At 45.0% G+C, this 23,682-nt stretch overlaps 1 protein-coding gene across 2 annotated transcripts in view; it reads left to right on the top strand.

The window, feature by feature from the left end:
- The window catches only part of EPHA8 (EPH receptor A8), a 60,231-nt gene extending 50,307 nt beyond the window's left edge, over positions 1–9,924 (top strand). For both annotated transcript variants that reach the window (XM_003341007.3, XM_007491211.2), the window contains exons 13-17: positions 950–1,159; positions 1,667–1,816; positions 3,090–3,280; positions 3,686–3,856; positions 5,729–9,924. In XM_003341007.3, the coding sequence (XP_003341055.2) occupies positions 950–1,159; positions 1,667–1,816; positions 3,090–3,280; positions 3,686–3,856; positions 5,729–5,843 (837 nt within the window). In that variant the 3' untranslated portion in view covers positions 5,844–9,924. The remainder of the gene's footprint in view (positions 1–949; positions 1,160–1,666; positions 1,817–3,089; positions 3,281–3,685; positions 3,857–5,728) is intronic.
- Positions 9,925–23,682: the final 13,758 nt, after the last annotated feature.

Genomic DNA, 23,682 nt, shown 5'->3' with positions numbered 1-23,682 from the left:
CAGAAGGAACATTGAATCAGGTCACAGAAAGTCTCTACAAATTAAGAACTGTTATGTGTGGCCTTGGGCAAGTCATCTCACTTCATCTGCCTAAGAAGGGAGTGGGCCTGGATGAGCTCCAAAGTCTCCTCCAGCTCCCATGTTCTATAACCGAGGGGCCCAACCTGCTCCAACAGTTTGTGGGCCCTTCCTCCATTTGGAGCTCACTTCCAGCCCTGAATGTCAGATCCTCTAATTCCAAGGGGAAGGGGCTGGGTGGGAGTCTTGGAAGCAGGCAAATCTGACTAGCTTCCACTTATCCGCATTAGGAGAAACCTCCTTCTGGCCCATGAGTTCTCTCTGTCACCCCTTGTCCAGGCTGAGAAGCACATGACCACAGAAAGTACTCAGGGGCTTTGTCTGAAAGCAGAGAAGAAAAGGAGGGAGAGAGGAAGAAGGGCAGGAAGGAAGGAAAGAAGGAAGGATAGAAGAATGGAATGAAGGAGGGAAAAAAGGAAGGAAGGAAGGAAGGGAGGGTGGAAGGAGGAAGGAATTAAGGAAGGAAGGAGGAAAGGAATGAAGGAAAGAAAGAAGGAAGGAAGAAAGGAATGAAGGAGGGAAAAAGGAAAGAAGGAAGGAAGGAAGGAAAGAAGGAAGGAAGGAAGGAGGAAGGAATTAAGGAAGGAAGGAGGGAGGAAAGGAATGAAGGAAAAAATAAGGAAGGAGGGAAGAAAGGATGGAAGGAAGGAGGAAAGAAAGGGGTAGTGGGATAGAAGGAAGAGATAAAGAGTAGAAATAAGAAAAGGAAGAAAGGATGGAGAGATAGAGAGAGGACGGAAGAGAAGGAAAAGAAGGAAAGAGAAAGAGGGAGGGATGGGGAAGAATACAATTTGTTGGTGCCCTGAGCCAAGCAATGGAAGCTCTTGGCTAAAGCCAGTCTAAGGCTGCCAGGCCTCTCTCTCCCCCTCAGACCCATGACGGGCAGTTCACCATCGTGCAGCTGGTGGGCATGCTGCGAGGGGTGGGCGCTGGCATGCGCTACCTCTCTGACCTAGGCTATGTCCATCGAGACCTGGCTGCCCGCAATGTCCTGGTCAACAGCCAGCTGGTGTGCAAGGTGTCTGACTTTGGCCTCTCTCGTGTCCTGGAAGATGACCCTGATGCCGCCTATACCACGACGGTGGGTGGCCCATGCCCCTTAGTGACATGGGACTTTCTTTTCTCCCGAGCTTGGAGTACTCTCCAGATTGGCAGCCTTAACTCCATTTTGACCTTCCTCCTTCGCCAAGTAGAAAGATTGCTGCATTGGGGGAGAGGGGGAGGGTGCTCTGAGGTTCCCCTCCCAACCCTGCCTTTGACTTTCTTAGTGTCTCTGCATGGGGTAGTGAAAAGAACTCTGGACTTGAAATGAAACGATCTACGTTCAAGTCCCAGGGCATCCAACTGCGGGATCTTGGACAAGTCACTCTCCCTCTTGGGGCCTCTGTTTCTTCTTCTGTAAAATGAGGGATGATGTAGCTTCTACCAGCTTAGACACGCTCTGATTCTGTAATTGGGATGGCCATTCCCCATTGGTCCAAAGGTCCACCCCAACTACTTCCACCATTCGTTGGGTGCTCAGCTTAGGTTTGGTTGGTGCAGGGGAGCCTCCCGTGACTAGTCCATATCGTGCTTCTTCCTGTCTCAGGGTGGGAAGATACCCATCCGCTGGACAGCCCCTGAAGCCATTGCTTTCCGCAAGTTCTCCTCAGCCAGTGACGTGTGGAGTTTTGGGGTGGTGATGTGGGAGGTGCTGGCCTACGGGGAGCGGCCATACTGGAACATGACGAACCGAGATGTAAGTGTCCAGCCTGGGGCAGGGATGGGGAGGGGTGTGGAAGGTCAGGGAGTCAGGGGAGAGAATTGGGGATGGGCCAAGGGAAAAGGGAAAGATTGGGGTGAGGAATACAGTGAGGTGTGGAATCATGGAAATGACGTGGATTCACAAGACTTAGCAGGAAGAGATTTGAAATGTGGGTTTTTGTCCAACCTACTCATTTTCTAGAGGTGGAAACTGAGACCGGGGTGCCAAATGGTTTGCCTGAGGTCCTCTCACTCCCAAGTCCAGTTTAGCCCTGGTACATTGGCTGGAGCCCCAGCTATGGAATCAGGGGACCTGGGTTCAAATTAAATCACTCAACATATTTCACCCTACGCAAGTTATTTTTATACTATCTTTGGCCTCAGTTTCCCCATTTTTAAGTGAGGGCGCCTCTGAAGTCCCTCCTAACCCCAAGTCTGTAATCTTCTCATTCTGTCTGATACCACTCAAAAAGCCCAAGTTCCTCAGCTCTGCTAGGAGCTATGTGACTGGAAGCAAATTGCTTACTCTCTCTGGATCTCAGTTTCTCCTTAAAAATGAGTAAGATTCAGGAGAGCCAAGTGGCTCAGTAGATTAAGAGCCAGCCTTAGAGATGACACTCAAACACTTCCTAGCTGGGTGACCCTGGGCAAGTCACTTAATCCCCACTGCCTAGCTCTTACTGCTCTTCTGCCTTGGAACCAACACACAGAATCAATTCTAAGACCGAAAGTAAGGGTTCTTAAAAAATAAGTACAAGGGGCAGCTGGGTAGCTCACTGGATGGAAAGCCAGGCCTAGAGATGGGAGGTCCTAGGTTCAAATCTGGCCTCAGACACTTCCCAGCTGTGTGACCCTGGGCAAGTCACTTGACCCCCCTTGCCTAGCCCTGACCACTCTTCTGCCCTGGAGCCAATACACAGTATTGATTCCAAGGCAGAAGGTGAGGATTCAAAAAAGAATTAGTAGAATTGGACTCGATGAGGGGAAGAAGCTAGATGGAGAAGCTAGAGAGGGAGCTGGCCAGGGAAGAGAGGCTGAGTAGAAGACAGGTGAGGGGCCAGTTGGGGCCAGATAGATGTTCAGGAGAGCCTGCTGGGGAGCCTGGTGGGTGAGCTGTTCTTGGGGGTGGGGGATCAGGGCGAAAGAGGCGGTGGTGGTGTGTGAGGTAGGGAGGGCAGATAAAGGGGGGAAGGGGGAAGACTGCAGAGGGATGGGGAGGGCGAGAAACCGAAGCTAAGCCAAGTCCTGGTCCCTCACCTGCCCCCCAGGTCATTAGCTCGGTGGAGGAAGGGTACCGTCTCCCTGCCCCCATGGGCTGTCCCGCAGCCCTCCACCAGCTCATGCAGGATTGCTGGCACAAGGAGCGGAGCCAGAGGCCTCGTTTCCCCCAGATCGTCAGCATCCTCGACTCGCTCATCCGCAACCCCGAGACTCTCAGGGTCACTGCCACAGTGAACAGGTACCGGCCCTGCCCTGCTGATGCCACGTGGTGTGGTGGAAAGAGCCCTGGATTTGGAGTCCGAAGACCTGGGTTCGAATCCCAGCTCTACTCTAACTACCGATAACCTATTTCCCTCTTTGGGCCCTTGGGTTCTTCATCAGTACAACAAAGGGGTTGGGTTCAGCCTTCTCTAAGATCCTTCCATCTCACGGCACCGGGATCTCTTTGGGTCATTGCTGAACAAAGGACTGGCCTCCGCTGGGGTCCAGGGAAGCCTGGAGCGGCCAAACACTGTGCCAGGCACAAGGGACTAAAAGTCCCCATGCCCATCCCTGTCCCGGCTTTGGGCCCCCGAGTCCCACTTCCCAAGAACCATTGTTTGGGGGTGCAGATCCTGCCCGCTCATCCTCCCTCTGTCCGCAGGTGCCCACCCCCAGCCTTTGCCCGCAGTTGCTTTGACCTTCGAGGCGGCGGCGGAGGGGGCGGCGTCACTGTGGGGGACTGGCTGGACTCCATCAGGATGGGTCGATACCGGGAGCACTTTGCCGCAGGGGGCTACTCTTCTCTGGGCATGGTCCTGCGCATGAACGCCCAGTGAGTACCCTCCAAGGCGGGCTCAGCCCAGGGCTCAGGGAGACAGAAGGATACACGGGACCGTTCTGGGGTTAAGTCTGACTTTGTACTGAGGAGCTATGCCGGGTCTTCAAGGGGGAAAGCCAATGCCTGCCGCGCTAAGTGTTGGGAGAAGGCGATCCTGCCCTCAAGGAGCCCCCAGTCTAATGGGGAGACAACATCCAAATGCTACGTCCATGCAAATATGGACACGATCCACTGGGGAGAGTCTCAGAGGGAAGGCAGCAGAATGAGAGAACTGGGAGAGCCTCCCTGCGCAAGGTGGGACTTTAGCTGGGACTGGAAGGAAGCCAGAGGAGCCAGATGAAGAGGAAGAGCCTTCCAGGCTTGGAGGAGAGCCAGTAAAGAGGCAGGAAGAAAGATGGGGAGATGGTTGTGGGGGGAACAGCATGGAGAAGGCCAGTGTTACTGCATCATAAAACAAGGCACCTTTCACTTAGGTTCTCTGGGTCTTAATTTTCTCACCTGTAAAATAGGACAGTTGGAGAGAATAATTTCTTTTTTTTTTTTAAACCCTCACTTTCTATCTTGGAATCAATACTGTGTATTGGCTCCAAGGCAGAAGAATGGTAAGGGCTAGGCAATGGGGGTCAAGTGACTTGCCCAGGGTCACACAGCTGAGAAGTGCCTGAGGCCAGATTTGAACCAGGATCTCCCATCTCTAGGCCTGGTTCTCAATCCACTGAGCTACCCAGTTGCCCCAAGAGAGTAATTTCTAAGCTGCCTCTTAGCTCTGCATCAGGGGTTTTTAATATGAGGGCTCTGAATTTATGTGTGTATGCATTTTAATATTTCTTTCTTTAAAACACTTACCTTCCACCTTAGAATTAATACTGTATATTGGTTCTAAGGTAGAAGAGTCGGGGGTGGGGGGTATTAAATGACTTGTCCAGGGTCACTCAGCTAGGAAGTGTTTGAGTGTCATCTCTAAGGCTGGCTCTCAATCCACTGAGCTACTCAGTTTCCCCCTGCAGCTGAGTAATATTTTGATAACTATTTTAATATAATAAGTTTGCTTCATTTTATTTTATGTATTTAAAAACATTATTCTTGGGTCAGGCAGCTAGGTGGCATAGCAGATAGAGTGCCAGGTCTGGAGTCAGGAGGACCTGGGTTCAGATCTGATCTCAGATACTTCTTAGCTGTGTAACCCTGGGCAAGACCTGTTTGCCTAGCCCTTGCCCTTCTGTCTTAGAGTTATTACTAGAACCAAAAAAAAAGGGTTAAAAAAAAAAACCATTGTGAGAGGTCCATAGATACACCAGACTGACTTCCAAAGAGAGGTGTAAAAAATAAATTTACTATACAATAATTTCAACATTATATTTTATAAGATTTATTAATAATCACTAGAATTAACAAAATAAAAAGATAACAAAATAAAACTACGTGCCCATGGCTAATCTACCAGTTCAAACAGCCAATGTCCCACCAGTGTACACCAATGTCCCCACCCAGGAAGGAAAAAGTGCTAGCCAGGGAAGACCAACCTATTTATCCCCTATCTACATCAGCATGTAACAACAGGAAGTCAGTGGGATCCTGGGAAATGTAGTTCAAAGGCACAGGATTTCCAGTTACACAGAGGGAAGGTCTGTGACCCAAAGGAAAGTTAAGAACCTCTGATCTTTTGAACCAGAGGGAAGGGTCACAGGAGAAGAAGGCACAGTCTAGAAAGAGGAGAGTGATAGGACATTGTATCCTAAAGGACTATTAGAACCAGTGTGGAGAGTGTGACTGTCTCAGTGCAGTCCATTCACCATCCACACTCTCTTGTGTTGATGGAGAAGGGCCATGGCCATGGCCTTGACTGGAGATCTTTTGCCTTGTCAGGGATGTTCGTGGCCTGGGCATCACCCTCACAGGACACCAGAAGAAGATTGTCAACAGCATCCAGGCCATGCGGTCCCAGCTGACCAGTCCCAGTGGCCCTCGGAGGCCCCTCTGACCTGCTGCTTGCTTGTGGAGACTAAGAGGGAGCCCAAAGCCAGGCCACCTGGGAGGGGAAGGGGTTCTTAGAGGGCTCGAGGTCAATGGGCAAACTGTGTGGAGCTGGCTCCGTGGAGAGAAGGCCTAGGACCTAGCCCAGGAAAGAGGGGAGGTGGAGGCCACCCTCCCCATCTCCCTCTCCCTTCCTCCTCATGCTTCCCTCTGACCATCAGACTTGCCCCCTGGGCTGGGTCATGGGGGGCAGAGGGTAGTTCTGCTTGGGGTTGGAAGCCAAGCAAGGTCTTGGCTAGAAGCTACCTGGCTCTCAGGATGGACATGTCACTGCCCTCAGCCTCCTGAAAGCCCCTCACCTGTCTTTGATGTGTCCACTCACAATCCAGGGCCTGTGAGGGTGGGACAGGCAGAGACTTCACCAAGGTTCCCACTGGGTCCTAGGAACTCATCCCCCGAAGGCTGCAAGCCTCCACTGGCCCTCAACTCCTGGTGTCAGCCAAAGACACTGTCCTCCTGCCCTCTGTGTGTGTGTGTGTGTGTGTGTGTGTGTGTGTATGTGTGTGTGTGTGTGTGTGTATGGGTGTGTGTGTGTAGGGTTCAAAGGTATTCTGAACCAGTCAGACTATATCCAGGGTGCCACATTTTGGGAAAAAAGCTGAGAAAGCTCAAGGAGGTTATCCAGAGGGCAACCAAGAAAGAGAACGCCCTTGAGAACATGCCACAGGAGAATAGACTGATGGAACTGGGCATGATTCACTGGAGAAGAGAAGACTCAGGGTTTGGGCACAAGAGACCGGCTTCCAGTATTTAGAGGGCTGTTGACTGGAACAGGAATTAGATTTGTTTTGTTTGACCCTACAGTAGCATTCATTATAAGCTGCAGAGAAGCAATGATAGACCCTGTTATAAAAACAAAAAACAGCCCATTGGTTACTAGTTCGTGACTTTGGATGAGTCGCTACTTCTTCCACTTCAATTTCCTTATCGAAGAAGTGAGGGAGTTGGAGTCTACAATTTTCTTGGACTTCCCTGGCCTTTTTCCTGAAGCCACTGGGGGGACACAGGAACCTCCTGACAAGCTGTGTGACTCACTCACTTTCTCTAGAGCTCAGTTTTCCCTTCTTTAAAATGAGTGGAGTTGAAGTAGATGGATCTGTAAGGCTCTTCTGTGAAGGGAAGAGTCCAAGTGGAAATTAGGGAGATATAGTGATAATCCTGTGGTTCGAATTAGCTTAAAGCAGAGTGGGCTGCCTCAGTGGACTCCCACTGTTTGGAGGTCCTGAAATAGAATTGGATGGACCACTCCAGGGGGTTCCACTGGGGGGACCCTGCCGAGGTAGAACATATACTGGCCGGCCTTTAGGTACTGCCCAACTGGAATAGTCTGTATTCCTTGTGTGAATGTGTATGTGGGTGTGTTTGTGGGCCTGCTAAAACATGTATGTTTCTGTGAGGAGATATTTGTGGGTGCCCATATCTGTGCTTAAGGCTTTCCCCTAGTCACAGGGAGGTATGTGCTTCCAAGATGGTGGATTCATGCATTTGCATGTATGGCTGTGAGTATGTTTGTAAGTGTGTGTATTGGTGTGAAGGTGCCCTCTTTGTGAGGCTGTGGTCAGGTGACAGGGCTTCAGCCTTTCCTCCATTCCCTCCACTCACTCACTCCCACACACCCACTTTGAGTTCATGGGTCCTAGAGCACCCAATGGGTGCCATCTAGGTTCTGTGATCAGTGCCCCACACACACACTGGGGCACCCCAAGAGAAACCAGTCTTGTTTTCAAATTCACCAGCACCAAGACCCCATCACCTCTCTCTCTCCAGCCCACCCAGGGACAAGTGAGGACCACCACAGATCCAAGCTCAGGTTTGGGGGGCTGGGCTCTTCCTGGTCCTCTGTCCCCCATGGCCCACTCTCCCCCATTAGCTTTGGGGGAGCTCCTGGAGCTCTGGACACCTTTGGGCCAAAGTGTCTGCACGTCTTTGATCTTCAGAGTCTGGAGCCCCTTCTCTTCTTGTCACCCCCATCCCCACTCCTACCCAATCTCCACCTCAGTCCTGGGGACGTTTTCGGTCCTACTGCTGCTTCAATGGGATAACAGGGTTGTCACTATCACAAATTCTTTTTCATGAAGATATTACTAAAGCTGCCTAGGGGCCCCCATCCCTAAACACCCTCCACTGCCCTGTTGGCCAGGGAGGAGGGGTGCAATGGGACCTTTGGCTGCCAGGCCCCTATTGCCCCCATGGGGCCCCCAATACCCAACCATTTCCCCCTTTCTTCCCTTCCCCCCAAACACACTGAGCAGAGTTAGGCCAAGCTTTGGCCATGGAAAACACCAATCCCCACCCAAAGGCCCTGCCTCTGTTGAGGAATCTCAGGACTTCAGATACTTCCCTGAACAATAAACTCCTCACACCAGCTGGGCCTTCCTCTGGGTTGGCAACCACAAAGGGATAGAATGAGGAGGGGAAGGGTCTTTGGAACTGGAAGTGGGAGGACTTAAAGGGCCTAGAAAGAACTGGAAATACTTAGGGTCACTAGAATACAGTGTCAGAGCTGGGAGGAGTCTTATAACCCAATGTTGGAAACAGAAAGGATTTTATAAGAGGGAATATCAGAGCTGAAGGGACCCTTCAAAACCACCCATACCAAACCCTCATTTTTGAGGGGGTCGTTGAGTAACAGAATGGGAGCCAGAGACATGGTTCCATTGACTTCCTCTCCAATAGCTCTTTGCCCCAGTCATACCCCACAATGAAAGCTTCAGACTCTAGGGGGATCAATAAGGAGGCCTATAAAGACTCCCTCCTTTCTCAGAATCTGACCCTGCACCCCTTTTAACCACCCCCTACTACCAACCCCAGGGTATGTAAATATTTTTTTTCTACTTGTGTTTGAGAAATTTTTTCCTGACTTCCTAACAATGCAAATATGGTCTTCAAAGCACAGAAAAAGTCACCAAGTGTGAGTAAGGATCTTCCAAAAGATGACTAAGCCCAGCTGGGGCCCCTGTCTTGGGAAGCTGGGTTTGCTGTCAGGGGCAGGCCCCCCTCAGCCCCTGTGCACTGCCTCAGCCTGCAAAGGAGAATGGGATGAGGGGCTGGGCCAGGCCCCCATCTCCCTCTATTTCTTTCCCCATCACCCCCAATCAGCACAGTTGTCCCAAGGACACACCAGCATGGGGCACCTCCAAGGCCCTGAGCCCCTCTTGTTCCTGCAATAATTCTGGCCCAAGGTACCCCTGAGGCCACCAGGGTCTCTCTCTTTCTCTCTTTCTCTCTCTCTTTCCCCCTCTCTCCCTCCCCTTCTCTTTCTCTTTCTTTCTCTCTTTTCCCCTCTTTCTTTCCATCTCTCTCTCTCTCTCTCTCTCTCTCTCTCTCTCTCTCTCTCTCTCTCTCTCTCTCTCTCTCTCTCTCTCTCTCTCCCTCCCTCCCCTTCTCTTTCTCTTTCTCTTTTCCCCTCTTTCTTTCCATCTCTCTCTCTCTCTCTCTCTCTCTCTCTCTCTCTCTCTCTCTCTCTTTCTCTCTCTCTTTCTTTCTCTCTCTCTCTCTCTCTCTTCTTTCTCTCTCTCTCTTTCTCTCTCTCTCTCTCTCTTTCTCTCTCTCTTTCTTTCTCTCTCTCTCTCTCTCTCTCTCTTTCTTTCTCTCTCTCTCTCTCTCTCTCTTCTTTCTCTCTCTCTCTTTCTCTCTCTCTCTCTCTCTCTCTCTCTCTCTCTCTCTCTCTCTCTCTCTCTCTCTCTCTCTTGCCCCCTTTTCTTCCCCTCTGCTCCTCTGTCTTTCTTTCTTTCTCTCTCAACTACACAGCCAATCTGTCCTTCCTTCCTATGGAAGTTGGGGACTGGGGCTGGACACAGCACAACATCAGGCTGGGCCCTGGCCTGCTCACAAACCCACATTCCCAGGCCTCTCAGTCCACCCAGGGCACAGGGATCCCTCAAGACAATTGGTCAGAAGGACTGGTCTGGACCAAGTTGTGGTTCCAACTTCCACCCTGGAGATGGGCACCAAAGCCCTCACTGTGTTCTTCACTCTGAGTCAACAACTTGCCCAGGAGAGTAATAAATTTCTTCATCTTGTGCCCATATCCCTCTCTCTTTGTAGCGTGTGTGAGGGAAGAGCTGGGTGGGAGCTTAGAATGGGGATGAGCCAGCATGCTTGTGAGAATTCTGCCAGGCTCTCTTAGGCAGACTCATAGAGCTAGAAGTCTGACTGATTTTATGCATATGTTCCAGTGGACAGAGCACTAGGAGTCAAGAAGACCCAAGTTCTAGCCTCAAACACTTATTAGTTCTGGTCCAGGGCAAGTCACTTAACCTCTTTCTGCCTCAGTTTCCTCAATTGTAAAATAGGGATGAGCATCTTCCTCCCAGGGTTGTAAGGATAAAATGCATTACCATTTCTGAAGTGTTTTGCAAACTGTAAAGTGTTAATGAATGCTAGTTGTTCCTCTTTTAGATGAGGAAACTGCAGATGAGGGAATTTACTTGCCCAAGGCCATGCGGGTAGTAAGTATAACACTGAGCCGGAATTCTCATGCCTCTGAACTCCAAGTCCCAGGATGCCAGTCAGTTCTCAACCCCCTATTAAATAAATATCAGAGAGGATTTGAACATGGGTTCTCAGACACCAGATCTAGCATTCTTTCCACTCTCCTGCTCTATCTTCTTGATCTTGTAGAGTTGACATTTATATGGGGTTTTGAAGTTTACAAAAAATTGAACACGCATTCATTCTATTTCATCTTCAACAAACAATCTTGTGAGGTTGGTTCTGCAGGAATTGTTGTGCTCAGTAGACAGCAGGGGAAATTAAGGCCCAGAGTGGAAGTGGCTTGCCCATTGCTCCATCCTGACTCAGTGCTCTTAGGGAGACTGTATTCCAGCTGTTAGAGCTGGGGGCATTCCCTCTGTACGCCTGTAGTCTCCCAGGGCTACCAGAGTGAACCTTCTGGTTCCCTAGACTCCCCAGCCTCTAGGTCTTTCCCCTTAGATTCCTCAGAAATGGGTTTTGGCTGTAACCTAACTCTTAGAAGATCACAGTTCTAAATATCATGGGTTTTTTAAAACCCTTGCCTTCCATCTTAGAATCAATTCTGCATATTGGTTCCAAGGCAGAAAAGTGGTAAGGGCTAGGCAATGGGGGTTAAGTGTCTTACCCGAGGTCACACAGCTGGGAAGTATTTGGGACTGGATTTGAACCCAGAACCTCCCATTCTAGGACTGGCTCAAGGATTTCTAATTAATAGGAAACCTAGAGGGCAGACCCTTCATTTTATAGATGAGGAAACCAAAGTGCAAAGGGACGATGTGATATGACATGTCCACGGTCAGAAAATGTATGAGTTTAGAGCTAGAGGGCACTTTAGAATATGGAATAGTTACAGTAAATGGACTTTTAGGACAGAGCCTGTCAGAACTAGGAGGGCCACTAGAACATTAGAACTGGGAGAAACCTTAGAACAGAGAATGTCAGAGCTGGGAGAGACCTTAGAACAGAGAATGTCAGAGCTGGGAGAGACCTTAGAACAGAGAATGTCAGAGCTGGGAGAGACCTTAGAACACAGAATGTCAGAGCTGGGAGAGAGCTTAGAACAGACAATGTCAGAGCTGGGAGAGAGCTTAGAACAGACAATGTCAGAGCTGGGAGAGAGCTTAGAACAGACAATGTCAGAGCTGGGAGAGAGCTTAGAACAGACAATGTCAGAGCTGGGAGAGACCTTAGAACAGGGAATGTCAGAGCTGGGAGAGACCTTAGAACAGACAATGTCAGAGCTGGGAGAGACCTTAGAACAGACAATGTCAGAGCTGGGAGAGACCTTAGAACAGACAATGTCAGAGCTGGGAGAGACCTTAGAACAGAGAATGTCAGAGCTGGGAGAGACCTCAGAACAGGGAATGTCAGAGCTGGGAGAGACTTTAGAGCAGAGAATGTCAGAGCTGGGAGAGACCTTAGAACAGAGACTGTCAGAGCTGGGAGAGACCTTAGAACAGAGAATGTCAGAGCTGGGAGAGACCTCAGAACAGAGAATGTCAGAGCTGGGAGAGACCTTAGAACAGAGAATGTCAGAGCTGGGAGAGACCTTAGAACAGACAATGTCAGAGCTGGGAGAGACCTTAGAACAGACAATGTCAGAGCTGGGAGAGACCTTAGAACAGACAATGTCAGAGCTGGGAGAGACCTTAGAACAGAGAATGTCAGAGCTGGGAGAGACCTCAGAACAGGGAATGTCAGAGCTGGGAGAGACTTTAGAGCAGAGAATGTCAGAGCTGGGAGAGACCTTAGAACCCAGAATGTCAGAGCTGGGAGAGAGCTTAGAACAGACAATGTCAGAGCTGGGAGAGAGCTTAGAACAGACAATGTCAGAGCTAGGAGAGACCTTAGAACAGGGAATGTCAGAGCTGGGAGAGACCTTAGAACAGAGAATGTCAGAGCTGGGAGAGACCTTAGAACAGACAATGTCAGAGCTGGGAGAGACCTCAGAACAGGGAATGTCAGAGCTGGGAGAGACTTTAGAGCAGAGAATGTCAGAGCTGGGAGAGACCTTAGAACAGAGACTGTCAGAGCTGGGAGAGACCTCAGAACAGAGAATGTCAGAGCTGGGAGTGTCCTTGGAACACACAATGGTTAAGCTAAGAAACAGTCCTACATTTACAAGTACATAGAATCATTGAGAAAAGCTTTCAGAAATCCAATCTAATCCAATCCTGACCTTCAGCAGATTGGGCAGCTGTGGAGCTGGAGAAAGGAAGTAATGTCCCCAATAATAAAATCCCAGAGTAAAGATAGGGCAGGCTGGATCCCAGGTCGCTGGGCACCCCTTCTGTCCCTCCTAGGCTGCCTTCTGCTAACGGAATGGAGAGATCATTAAAAACAAACAAATAAACAAACAAACTTGGGATGTAGAGAAATGATCCCAGTGTTTCCCCTACAACCACCTTGTGAGGTAGGCTGGGCAAGCATTTTTATTCCTGATTGGGGTGGTGGGAAGAATTAAGTCCCGGAGAGAAGAGAATTGGCTGGCCTGGGATCGATGCTCTTTCCCCCACTACTTGCTGCCTCTCTATGCTAGCAAGAAGGGAAGATAATCTGGTCACCTTTGGGTGTGCAGAATAATGATTGGTTGAGAAACATTTATTAAGGACTTGTCATGTGCCAAGTACTGGGAAATGACTGAAAGCCAAGCCCGGACTTATGGATCCTAGCTAGAACCGACTAAACTAGCTTGGACATGAGAGGGACCCACTTGTTAATCTCAACCCACTCACTCTAGGGGAAATGCACCCCTGGACTACATCAAATCTATCTGGAGATGGTTGTCCCTTCCCCCTTGACCGGTGAGTATAGCTTCTAGCCTAGTTCCTTGGCCAGATCTTAAGTTTATCCCATCTTGCTTCTCTGAGAGAGGTCTAAGGGCTCCAGCTCTACCCATTAACATAATTAAATCATTAGAGGAAAATGCAGGATAACGCCCACAAAAAGCTAACCCTGAGAGACTATCTGGTATAGCTAATGAAAGCTTGTACTTAAGAGTCCGGAAGATCTGAGTTCACATTCCTGCCTTTCATATCCTGGTTGTGTTACACTGGACAAATAATTTAAGGTTATGTTACATTTTCCAATCTGTGGAAAGAGTTTCTATCCTGGGAATTCCTCACACCTTCCTAAAAGAAATTAGTTTAGGGGAGAAAGGGGGGAGGGGGAGGGGAGGGAGAGGGGGAGAGAGGGGGGAGAGGGGGAGGGAGAGAGAGAGAGAGAGAGAGGGAGAGAGAGAGAGAGAGAGAGAGAGAGAGAGAGAGAGAGAGAGAGAGAGAGAGAGAGAGAGAGAGAGAGAGAGGAGAGGAGAGGAGAGAGACAGGGAGGGAAGAAGGGAGTGACAGAGAAGTGAGAGAGGAGAGAGAGAGAGGGAGGGAGGGAGAGAGAGAGAGAGAGAGAGAGAGAGAGAGAGAGAGAGAGAGAGAGAGAGAGAGAGAGAGAGAGAGAGAGGAGAAAGAGAAAGAGGGAGGGAGGGAAGGAGGGAGAGACAGAAGAGAAAGAGAGGAGAGAGAGACAGAGAGGGAGGGGAGAGACAGAGGAGAGAGACAGAAAGAGGGAGGGAGGGAAAGAGAGAAAGAGAGAGAGGAGAGAGACAGAGAGGGAGGGAGAAAGTGACAGAGAAGGGAGAGAGGAGAGAGAGACAGGGAGGGAGGGAGAGACAGAAGAGAAAGAGAGGAGAGAGAGACAGAGAGGGAGGGGAGAGACAGAGAGGAGAGAGACAGAAAGAGGGAGGGAGGGAAAGAGAGAAATAGAGAGAGGAGAGAGACAGAGAGGGAGGGAGGGAGTGACAGAGAAGTGAGAGAGGAGAGAGAGACAGGGAAGGAGGGAAAGAAAGAGAGAGAGGAGAAAGAGAAAGAGGGAGGGAGGGAGGGAGAGAGAAAAAAGAGAGAGGAGAGATAGAGAAGGAGGGAGGGAGAGAGAGAGAGAGCATTTCTATAGTACTCTAAGCTGTACAAAGCAATTTCCTAACAGTAGCCCTGTAAGGTAAGTAGTGCAAATGCTATTATACCCATTTTATACATGAGAAAACTAAGACTCAGCTAGAAGTACAGCTCTTCTAACTTTTAGAATAGTGCTTTTCTCATTATGCCACACTATAGCCTTCATTAGAATCATGCAATCTCTCCTTCCTAACCAGTAAAAGAACATTTCCTTATAAAGTGGAAACCTTGTGCCTAAGATTAACCTTCTCTATTGGTGGCATAGACAACCTCCTGTGGGGTTTCAGGTAGTCCCTCTTCCATCCCACCCACCAGATCATACTATCAGGACTTCAACATTGAAGAGGCACATTTTTACAAGATGATACATTTCTCACAACACTTCTATGAGAAAGTGAGGCCCCCAAAAGTCAGATGACTTGTCCAAGAATGTTATTTGTCAGGGCTGAGACCAGAATCTAATTCTGATGATTGGTTTCTTCTCTTTCCATTTCACCACATGGGCTGAGCTGGTGGTGAACTGCAGACATCTCTGGTTTGGATGAAGTCTGAACCTCCCAGCCTTTCTGATTATCTAGCCCAGCTTTCACCTCTGAGCAAAAGACCACCACCAGAGTTAGAAGAGCCTGGTCAGCATTTATTCATCTATTTATTCATCCAATGAATAATGACCAACCAAACATTCTGGGCATTTCAAAACTCTTGGCACTAGGAGTGAGAGAACCGAACAGATTGTATTTTCCTATGGGAGTGATTCCCCCACAAAAAGACTTTACATACATACAGCTGCTATGAGGTGTCAGAGATGGGATTTGAACTTAATTCCAGAACCAGTGCTTTTGATACTATTCCGCCATGCCTCCTAAAGAAAGGGAAACTGAGACTCAAAGAGGTTGTGACCTGACAGTTATAGAGCTGGCACATACCAGAGATGGAATTAGAACCCAGGTCTCTTCTTATTCAAAGTCTAACACTCTTTCTTCTAGACCATGCTAAAAGAACACATGTCACATTTACCTGAATACTGGCTGAAATTTATTTCTCAATGTGGCTTTCATAAATCTTGAGTGTGCACTATAACCAATGTCACATTATTTTCATGTATTATTATATACAAGTTATATACAAGTGTTATAACCTTAGAGTTCCAAGGACCCGGGTTTGAGTCTTTGCTCTGCCATTAACCAGTTGTGTAAATTTGGGCAAGTCACTTCCAGCTCTTAATTTTGTAGTTCAATGAAGTCCCTGGGTTTTAGTTTTTTCATCTATAAAATGGGGGAAGTAATACTTGCACTGACTTCTTTCACAGAGCTGTTGTGATGAAAGCATTTAGTAAGTTACAGCTTACTATAGAGAGGAAGCAATTGCTTTGAATCAATGACCAAATCTATAATAGGATATTTGCCCAGTTCTCAGCTAATGTGGCTATTCTATGTTCAAAGAACTAATTCCTAGAAGTATTGAGGTGTTTAATCTCTTCTACTCATATCCCAACATTTAGCAGCAAATGCTCCTCTAAATGCACATTATATGATGCATGTTACACCACTAAAAGGTAAAATCCAATGGACAAAACATATATTCCAGTGGTGTTTGACATTGTGTCCTAACATTCTAACCAAAGAGGCAACTAGTGGTACAGTGGACAGAACTCTGTCAGGAAGGAGTCAGGAAGACCCAAGCTTCTAGCTGTGTGGTCCTGGGAGAATCGCTTAATTTTTGTTTGCTTCAGTTTCTTCAACTATATAATGGGGATAATACTAGCACCTACCTCCTAGGGTTGTTGTGAGGATCAAATGAGAATATTTGCAAAATGCTTAGCCCCCTGTTTGGTCCATAATAGGTTTGATATAAATGCTTATTCCCCCTAAAATGCCCTTCTTTCTGTGGCATACTGTGGCTCAGGAAGATTGAAATCTAATGGGAATGGTGTGTGTGTGTGTGTGTGTGTGTGTGTGTGTGTGTGTGTAATAACTAAGTGGCTCTCAGTGGATTGAGAGCCAGGCTTAGAGACAGTCCTGGGTTCAAATTTGAACTCAAACACTTCTGAGCTGGATGACCCTGGGCAAGTCACTTAATGCCCATTGCCTAGACCATACCATTCTTCTGCTTGGAACCAATGTTCATTATTAATTCTAAGAAGGTAAGGGTTTTTAAAAAAGGCAATCTAATTGGAAAAGACCCCACAGACATGAAAAGATAACCACTATACTCTTCATTCTAAATGCCAAATGAATAATGCAATGAGTGCTATGAAAGATTAGAGATGCAAGCAAAGTCATAAGCAAAGACTTTCCAATATAAGTGACCCTTGAAAGATGAGAACAATTTAAATAATAAATTACTGAGTAGCCACTGTGCTGAAGGACAATGGGACAACTGGCCAGATCTTGAAGAGATAGCATATAGTGGAAAGAGTTATGGCTGGGGAAAAGAATAAACATTTATTAAGCACCTGCTGTGTGTCAGGCACTGTGCTAAGTACTCTTACAAAGATTATCTCAAAGCTTCCAGGACCGCTCCAGATGTTTCCAAGTCTGGGCTACACTGCTCTAGGCTTGGAGAGTCTAAGTCAACTATAGACCCAGAAATACAGGTATCAGCATCTATTTGAAGAAGTATGGGCAAATCTGCAAGTAGTAATGCAATCTAAGGCTGGGTTTTTCTTGCTTACATGAAGAAACCACTTTGCTTCTGACATGCCTTATCAGAAAACTATACATAGCTTACCAGGAAAGTTTCCTCCTTTTTGGGGGCAGTCTTGAAGATTTGGAGTGTTAGATGACCAAGGTATGAGTGGCTGAGTTAATGGAGAGTCAGGCAACTCAGCCCAGGTCTATTTTAAAATTCTTGGCATCATCAGATGCGGAGGGCCTTCTCTGGAGATGAGGTCTATATCAGATAGTTTCTCATTACTAGCCTAAGAATAACATATTCAGTGAACTTGGGAAGAGACTTATCTCAGGTTGGACATCCTTCTCAGTTGAGGTACATATACTGATAATGACCTAGAAGAAACCTACATACATACACATGTGTATATATAAACAGATGTGTATATATTTACATATGGAGAATTATATGCATATGCACACATAATATATATTTTTACACATATATTTTGGAGAGGAATGGGGAAGAACTCCTGAAGAGTTGCTTTTAACAATTACCAAGGGCATAAAGGGAACTGAGTCAAAATTGTAAGAATACGAGGCATTCCCCGATTGATAAATGGTGAAAGGATATGAACAGAGAGCTTTTAGAAGAAGAAATCAAAATTATCAATAGTCATATAAAATGCTTTATATCACTATGGATTAGAAAAATGCAAACTAAAATAACTGAGATACCACCTATCAGGTTGACTAACATGACCGAAAAGAAAACTGACCAATGTTAGAGTGGATGTGGAAAAATAGGGATACTAATGCACTGTTGGTGGAGTTGTGCACTGGTCCAACCATTCTGGAGAGCAATTTGTAACTATGCCCAAAGGGTTATAAAACTGTTCTTACTCTATGGCTCAGAAATACTACTACAAGGTCTGTACCCCCAAAGAAATAAAGGGGAAAAGACCATTATGTACAAAAATATTTTTAGCAATTCTTTTTGTGGTGGCAAAGAATTATAAATTGAGGGAATACTCATCAATTGGAGAATGGTTTAACAAGTTGTGGCATATGATTATGATGGAATTCTATTGTGCTATAAGAAATGATGAGCAGGATGCTTTCAGAAAAGCCTGGGCCAACTTAATGAACTGATGCAAAGTGAAATGAGCAAAAGCAGGAGAACACTATACACAGTAACAATGATCAAACTGTGAATGACTTAGCTATACATGTCAATACAATGGTCCAAGACAATTCTGAAGGACTTATGATGAATAAATCTATCCACCTCTAGAGAAAGAACTGATGGAGCCTGAATACGAATTGAAGCACACTTAAAAAAACGTTATTATTTTTCGGTGTTTGTTTTTTGGTCTGTATTTGGGGGGGGGGACATGGCTAATATGGAAATGTTTTGCATGACTGCTCGTGTGTAATATATATTGCTTGCCTTCTTGAGGGGAGAGATGTGAGGGAGGGAGAGAGGAAAGGAATTAAAATTTTAAATTTAACTAATTTATTTTTATTTTAATTTATTAAATTAATTTTAAAATAAGTGTTAAAATTTTGCTTTACATGTAATTGAGAAAAAATAAAAATTAAACAAAAAAATTCCAAAGGGATGAAAAGGTTATTGAACTTTCAGTGTACAAATTAGGAAGTTTTAAAGAACTATATTTCAGGAGCCAGGAAGGTGGCTCAGGGGATAGAGAGCCAAGCCTAGAGATGAAGATCCTGGGTTCAAATCTTGCCTTAGATACTTCTTAGCTGTGTGATCCTGGGCAAGTCACCTAACTCCCATTACCTTGCTATTTTTCTGCCTTAGAACCAACTGGTTCTAAGAAAGAAGGTAAGAGGTTTTTTTTTTCCCTTTAAAAAAGGACTGTACTTTAGAGAAAACTATTAACTCAATTTCTAATCAAAAGGGGTATAATAAACTCTACTTAATATAAATGTTTCTTCACCCAAAATGAATACTGCATTTGCATTTGCAGTTTCTATAAAAAATAAATGTTATATATACAGATCCACTCCCATGCAGACTCTTAATCCCCCACTCTGCCTTCATTATAAAGATTGAAATTTGTAAAAATTAAAATTTAATCTTAATAATAAAAATACTATATTTTAAGATGTTTATTAAATGATCATTAGAAATCAAGGAATAAAGAGGATTCAAAATAAAGACCATGTGCCCATGGTTGGTTAGCCATTTTCAAAATCCCCACTCACCACCATCACCGCTGGCTGCATGCCAAAAGAAGAGAGCAAGCACCTCAACTCCCACCAACTTTATACTCTGTCTACAGGAAATACCTAATGACAGGAAGTCAGTGGGCTCTCGGGAAATGTAGTTCTTTTTTTAGGGTAACAGATTTTCAATTATACAAATTCTTAATAAAAATGTTGATAATGTAACAGCTAGTATTTATATAGCACCTTCTATATTCCAGGCCCTATGCTAAACACTTTATGATGATCTCATTTGATTCTCACAATAACCCCACAAGGTAGGTGTTATTATTCCCATTTTACAATTAAGGAAACCAAGGCAACAGGTTAAATAACTTGCCCAGGGTCACATAGTTAGTAAGTAACAGAGCTTGGAACTGAAGTCAGGTCTTTCTGACTCCAGGTTCAGTGTTCTATCCAGTATATCACCTAGCTATCTCAAATTCACCCATCAGTAGCAGCTCAGATCATGAGGTCAGCCACCACAATGAAGTAAGTTAATGGCCACCCAGCACAGTGGGAGATAAGGAAGCAACTCTCACTTACATTGTACTTTAAGGTCTGAAAAGCTTTCAGTGAATCTCTCTGTGAAGGAGCTCATCCACATATTGACATTGCCATTTTAAACTGAGAGCAGAAAGATTTCAAGTGACTTGACCAGGATCAAACACCTAGTGAGCAACAGGACTTGGATTTGAACTCAGGTTTCCTGACTCTAAGTTCAATACCATGATTCTACTCATATGTAATATATGATTATGATCTGGAAGAACTTTAGAATACAGAATGTCAGAGCTGGAACAGAGCTTAGAACCCAGAATGTCAGAGCTGGGAGAGACTTTAGAACAGAGAATGTCAGTGCTGGGAGAGACCTTAGAATACAGGATGTCAGAGCTGGGAGAGAGCTTAGAACCCAGAATGTCAGAGCTGGGAGAAACTTTAGAACAGAGAGTGTCTGGGCTGAGAGAGTCTTGAGAGCACAGAATGTTAAGCTAAGAACATAGTCGTCCATTTACAAATATATAGAATAATCAAGAAAAGATTGATTGTTATAGATGGAAAGAACCTCAGAAATCATCTAATCCAATCCCTCCCTTTAACAGAGAAGGCAGCTAAGACCTCATCTACATGAATATGTCAGAATTAGCTCATCTCCAGTCTCAAAAGTCAAATGCAAAATTTTCAGTATGAGTACTAACACCTTGGAAATCAGTAAATGCTACAATTCAGGTTCTGATTTACTGTTTTCTTGATTATCTAGATTTAAGAAAGTGATGGAGAGAGTGTATAAAATGTGGATTGAATTTAAAAGTACATGGGGAACAGTTAGGTGGCTCAATGTATTGAGAGCTAGACCTAGAGATGGGAGGTCCTGGGTTCAAATCTAGCCTCACACACCACCTAGCTATGTGATCCTAGGTAAGTCACTTAATTCCCATTGCCTATCTCTTACTGCTCTTCTGTCTTAGAACCAAGATGGAATGTAGGGATTTTTAAAAATATATATAGTGGCTTTGGGAAAATCAGTAGTTAAACCCTTACTGGCATATCCTCAGATATATAAAATATGAAACAAAAGAATTGGACTAGATGGTCTTTAATAACCTTTCCAGTTTTAACATCCTACATTCCAAGGTACCTTCTAGTTATGACACTGTGTTCTGAGGTCCCTTTTAGTCCTGCCATTCTATGTTTTCCCATTCTGGGTTGTTCTAAAGGCGCTTTTATCACTGACATTCTATGCTGCAGGGAGTTCACAATTTCGTTTTGGAGACCCATTTACATGAAAAGAAAATTGCCATGTTATGTGTGCTAAGTGACCTTGAGCAATACAGATAATAAGAGTTACAGGAGTTTAGAAGATGCTTCCCAAATGAAACAGACTTTGAAGGATGGGAACCATTCAAATAGTTATTTACTGAACAGCCATTGTGTGCCGTGTCCTAATCTGTGACCTGAGAAAGAAATTTGAGTTCTTGATCCAGGAAACTCAAGGTCTGAGGGAGGAGAGGTGAAAAATCCTAAGTTACCCTAGAGTGACATGGAAAAGTAGTAAGGATGGATTGTCTGTGCTGTAGACATAAAGAGTACAGAGATTGTGGAAAGGAGGAGGAGGAGGAGGAAGAAAGAAAGAAAGAAGAAGAGGAGAAGGAGGAAATCATCTGATACATACAATATGTATTTTCAGCTTATAAAGCACGTTTTACCCATTATTATCTCATTTGGTACTTACAATAGAACAGTTATGTATTAGTTTGACATTGGCCAAACATTCATCCTTAGGGCTTCAGTTTCCTCATCTGTAAAAGGGGAACATTGGACTAGATGACCTCTAAGGTATTGTCTAGCCCAAATTCTATGATCATATGATCTGAGCAAGAAAGCAATGAGCTAATTCATACTAATGAGTTATTATCCATTTTAACCCTTTCAGAGAGATCTATATTTTTTGTCATTCTTTTTTTTAAAGTTTATTTATTTAATTAATTAATTTAGAATATTTTTCCATAGTTACATGATTCATGTTCTTTCTCTACCCTCCCCAAACCCCTCCCATAGCTGACACGCAATTCTACTGGGTTTTACATGTGTCATTAATCAAGATCTATTTCCATATTATTGATACTTGCACTAGGGTGATTGTTTAGAGTCTACATCCCCAATCATATCCCCATCGAACCATGTGATCAAGCAGTTGTTTTTCTTCTGTGTTTCTGCTCCCACAGTTCTTTCTCTGGATGTGGATAGCATCTTTCTCATAAGTCCCTCAGAAATGTCCTGGGTCATTGCATTGCTGCTAGTAGAGAAGTCTATTACATTTGATTGTGCCACAGTGTATCAGTCTCTGTGTACAATGTTCTACTGGTTCTGCTCCTCTCACTCTGCATCAATTCCTGGAGGTCGTTTCAGTTCACATGGAATCCCTCCAGTTTATTATTCCTTTGAGCACAATAGTATTCCATCACCAACATATACCACAATTTGTTCAGCCATTCTTCAATTGAAGGGCAGTCCCTCATTTTCCAATTTTTTGCCACAAAGAGCGCAGCTATGAATATTCTTGTATGAGTCTTTTTCCTAATTAGAGAGATCTACCTTTTAACAGAGAAGCCTGTTGTCTGTAATGAATCTGTACTGGATAGAATCTCCATTGTTAAATGAAAACATTTATGCTAGTAGTGAAAGCACATGAGGAGAGATGTGATGATTCTCATAGACCCTCATTGTGACTCATATCTGCATGACTTGGAGTCAAAAGACCTGGATTCAAATCCTGGTTCCAATACTTATTAACTATACATATAAGCAAACCCTTCACTTTTCTGAGACTTTCTTATATGTAAAATGTGAATGGTATCCATTATAGTACCAACAGTAATCCACTTCAATGTAGTATTTTATGCATTTATTTTTATTATTCCTGAGAAGAAATATGGTATAATGAATTGAGGGTCAGCCTCTGAGCCCAAAATACTTGGGTTCAAATTCTGCCTTTACAATTTGGAATTATGTCCAAAAAGCTTTAAAAGAATGTCTACCCTTTGATACAGCAATACCACTACTAGGTTTATACCCCAAAGAGATAATAAGGAAAAAGATTTGTACAAAAATATTCATCGCCACACTCTTTGTGTGGCAAAAATTTGGAAAATGAGGGGATGTCTGATTAGGGAATGGTATGATGATGATGGGATACTATTGTACTATAAGGAATGATGAACTGGAAAATTTCTACATGAACTGAAAGAACCTCCATGAACTGAAGAGTGAAATGAGCATAACCAGGACAACATTGTACACAGCAAATGAAACATTGTGGAATGATCCAATGTAATGAAATGATCCAGGACAATCCCAAGGGACTTATGAGAAAGAACACTATCCACATTGAGAGAAAGAACTGTGGGAGTAGAAACACAGAAGAAAAACGTATGACTTGTGTATATGGCTATATGATTGGGGTTTTGGTTTTTTAAGATTGCTCTATTGCAAAAATGGATAATGTGGAAATAGGCATCAAGTGAAAACATTTATACTACCAGTGGAATTGCTTGTTGGCTCTGGGAGGGAGAAGGGAAAGAAAATGAATCATAAATACAGAAAATATGTTTAAAAAGAAAAACTAAATTTATTTACTTTTAGCCTTTTTTTTTTTAATTCTGCCTTTAGATACCACTGTCTGTGTAACTCTGGAAAAATCATTTTACTTCTCCATGATCTTGGCAACTCTAAGACAACAAGGTGGCACCTTGTACTGGGAGAGGAATTTTCCACACATGAGAATTTTCTGGACCAGTGAAATTGCAGGACCAAATCCCTATTATTATTCCTAGAAACTTCATTTCTCTTGGCTGGTAAATATATTTTGGGTACGTTGAAAGAGAGACGTTGAAATTCCAGTGAACCCTACCTTCTATTCCATAGATATCCACAGAAGCATCTTGGCTTATGGTACTACTCTGAGGGTGTGGATTTCCCTAGAAGGAAAGTATATTTGAGGCTGATGGGCAGATGACATCTC

The sequence above is a fragment of the Monodelphis domestica genome, chromosome 4 (genome assembly GCF_027887165.1).
Source record: "Monodelphis domestica isolate mMonDom1 chromosome 4, mMonDom1.pri, whole genome shotgun sequence".
Classification (NCBI taxonomy): domain Eukaryota; kingdom Metazoa; phylum Chordata; class Mammalia; order Didelphimorphia; family Didelphidae; genus Monodelphis; species Monodelphis domestica.
Note: the sequence above shows the minus strand (reverse complement) of the source record. Positions and strands in the feature narration are given on the sequence as shown.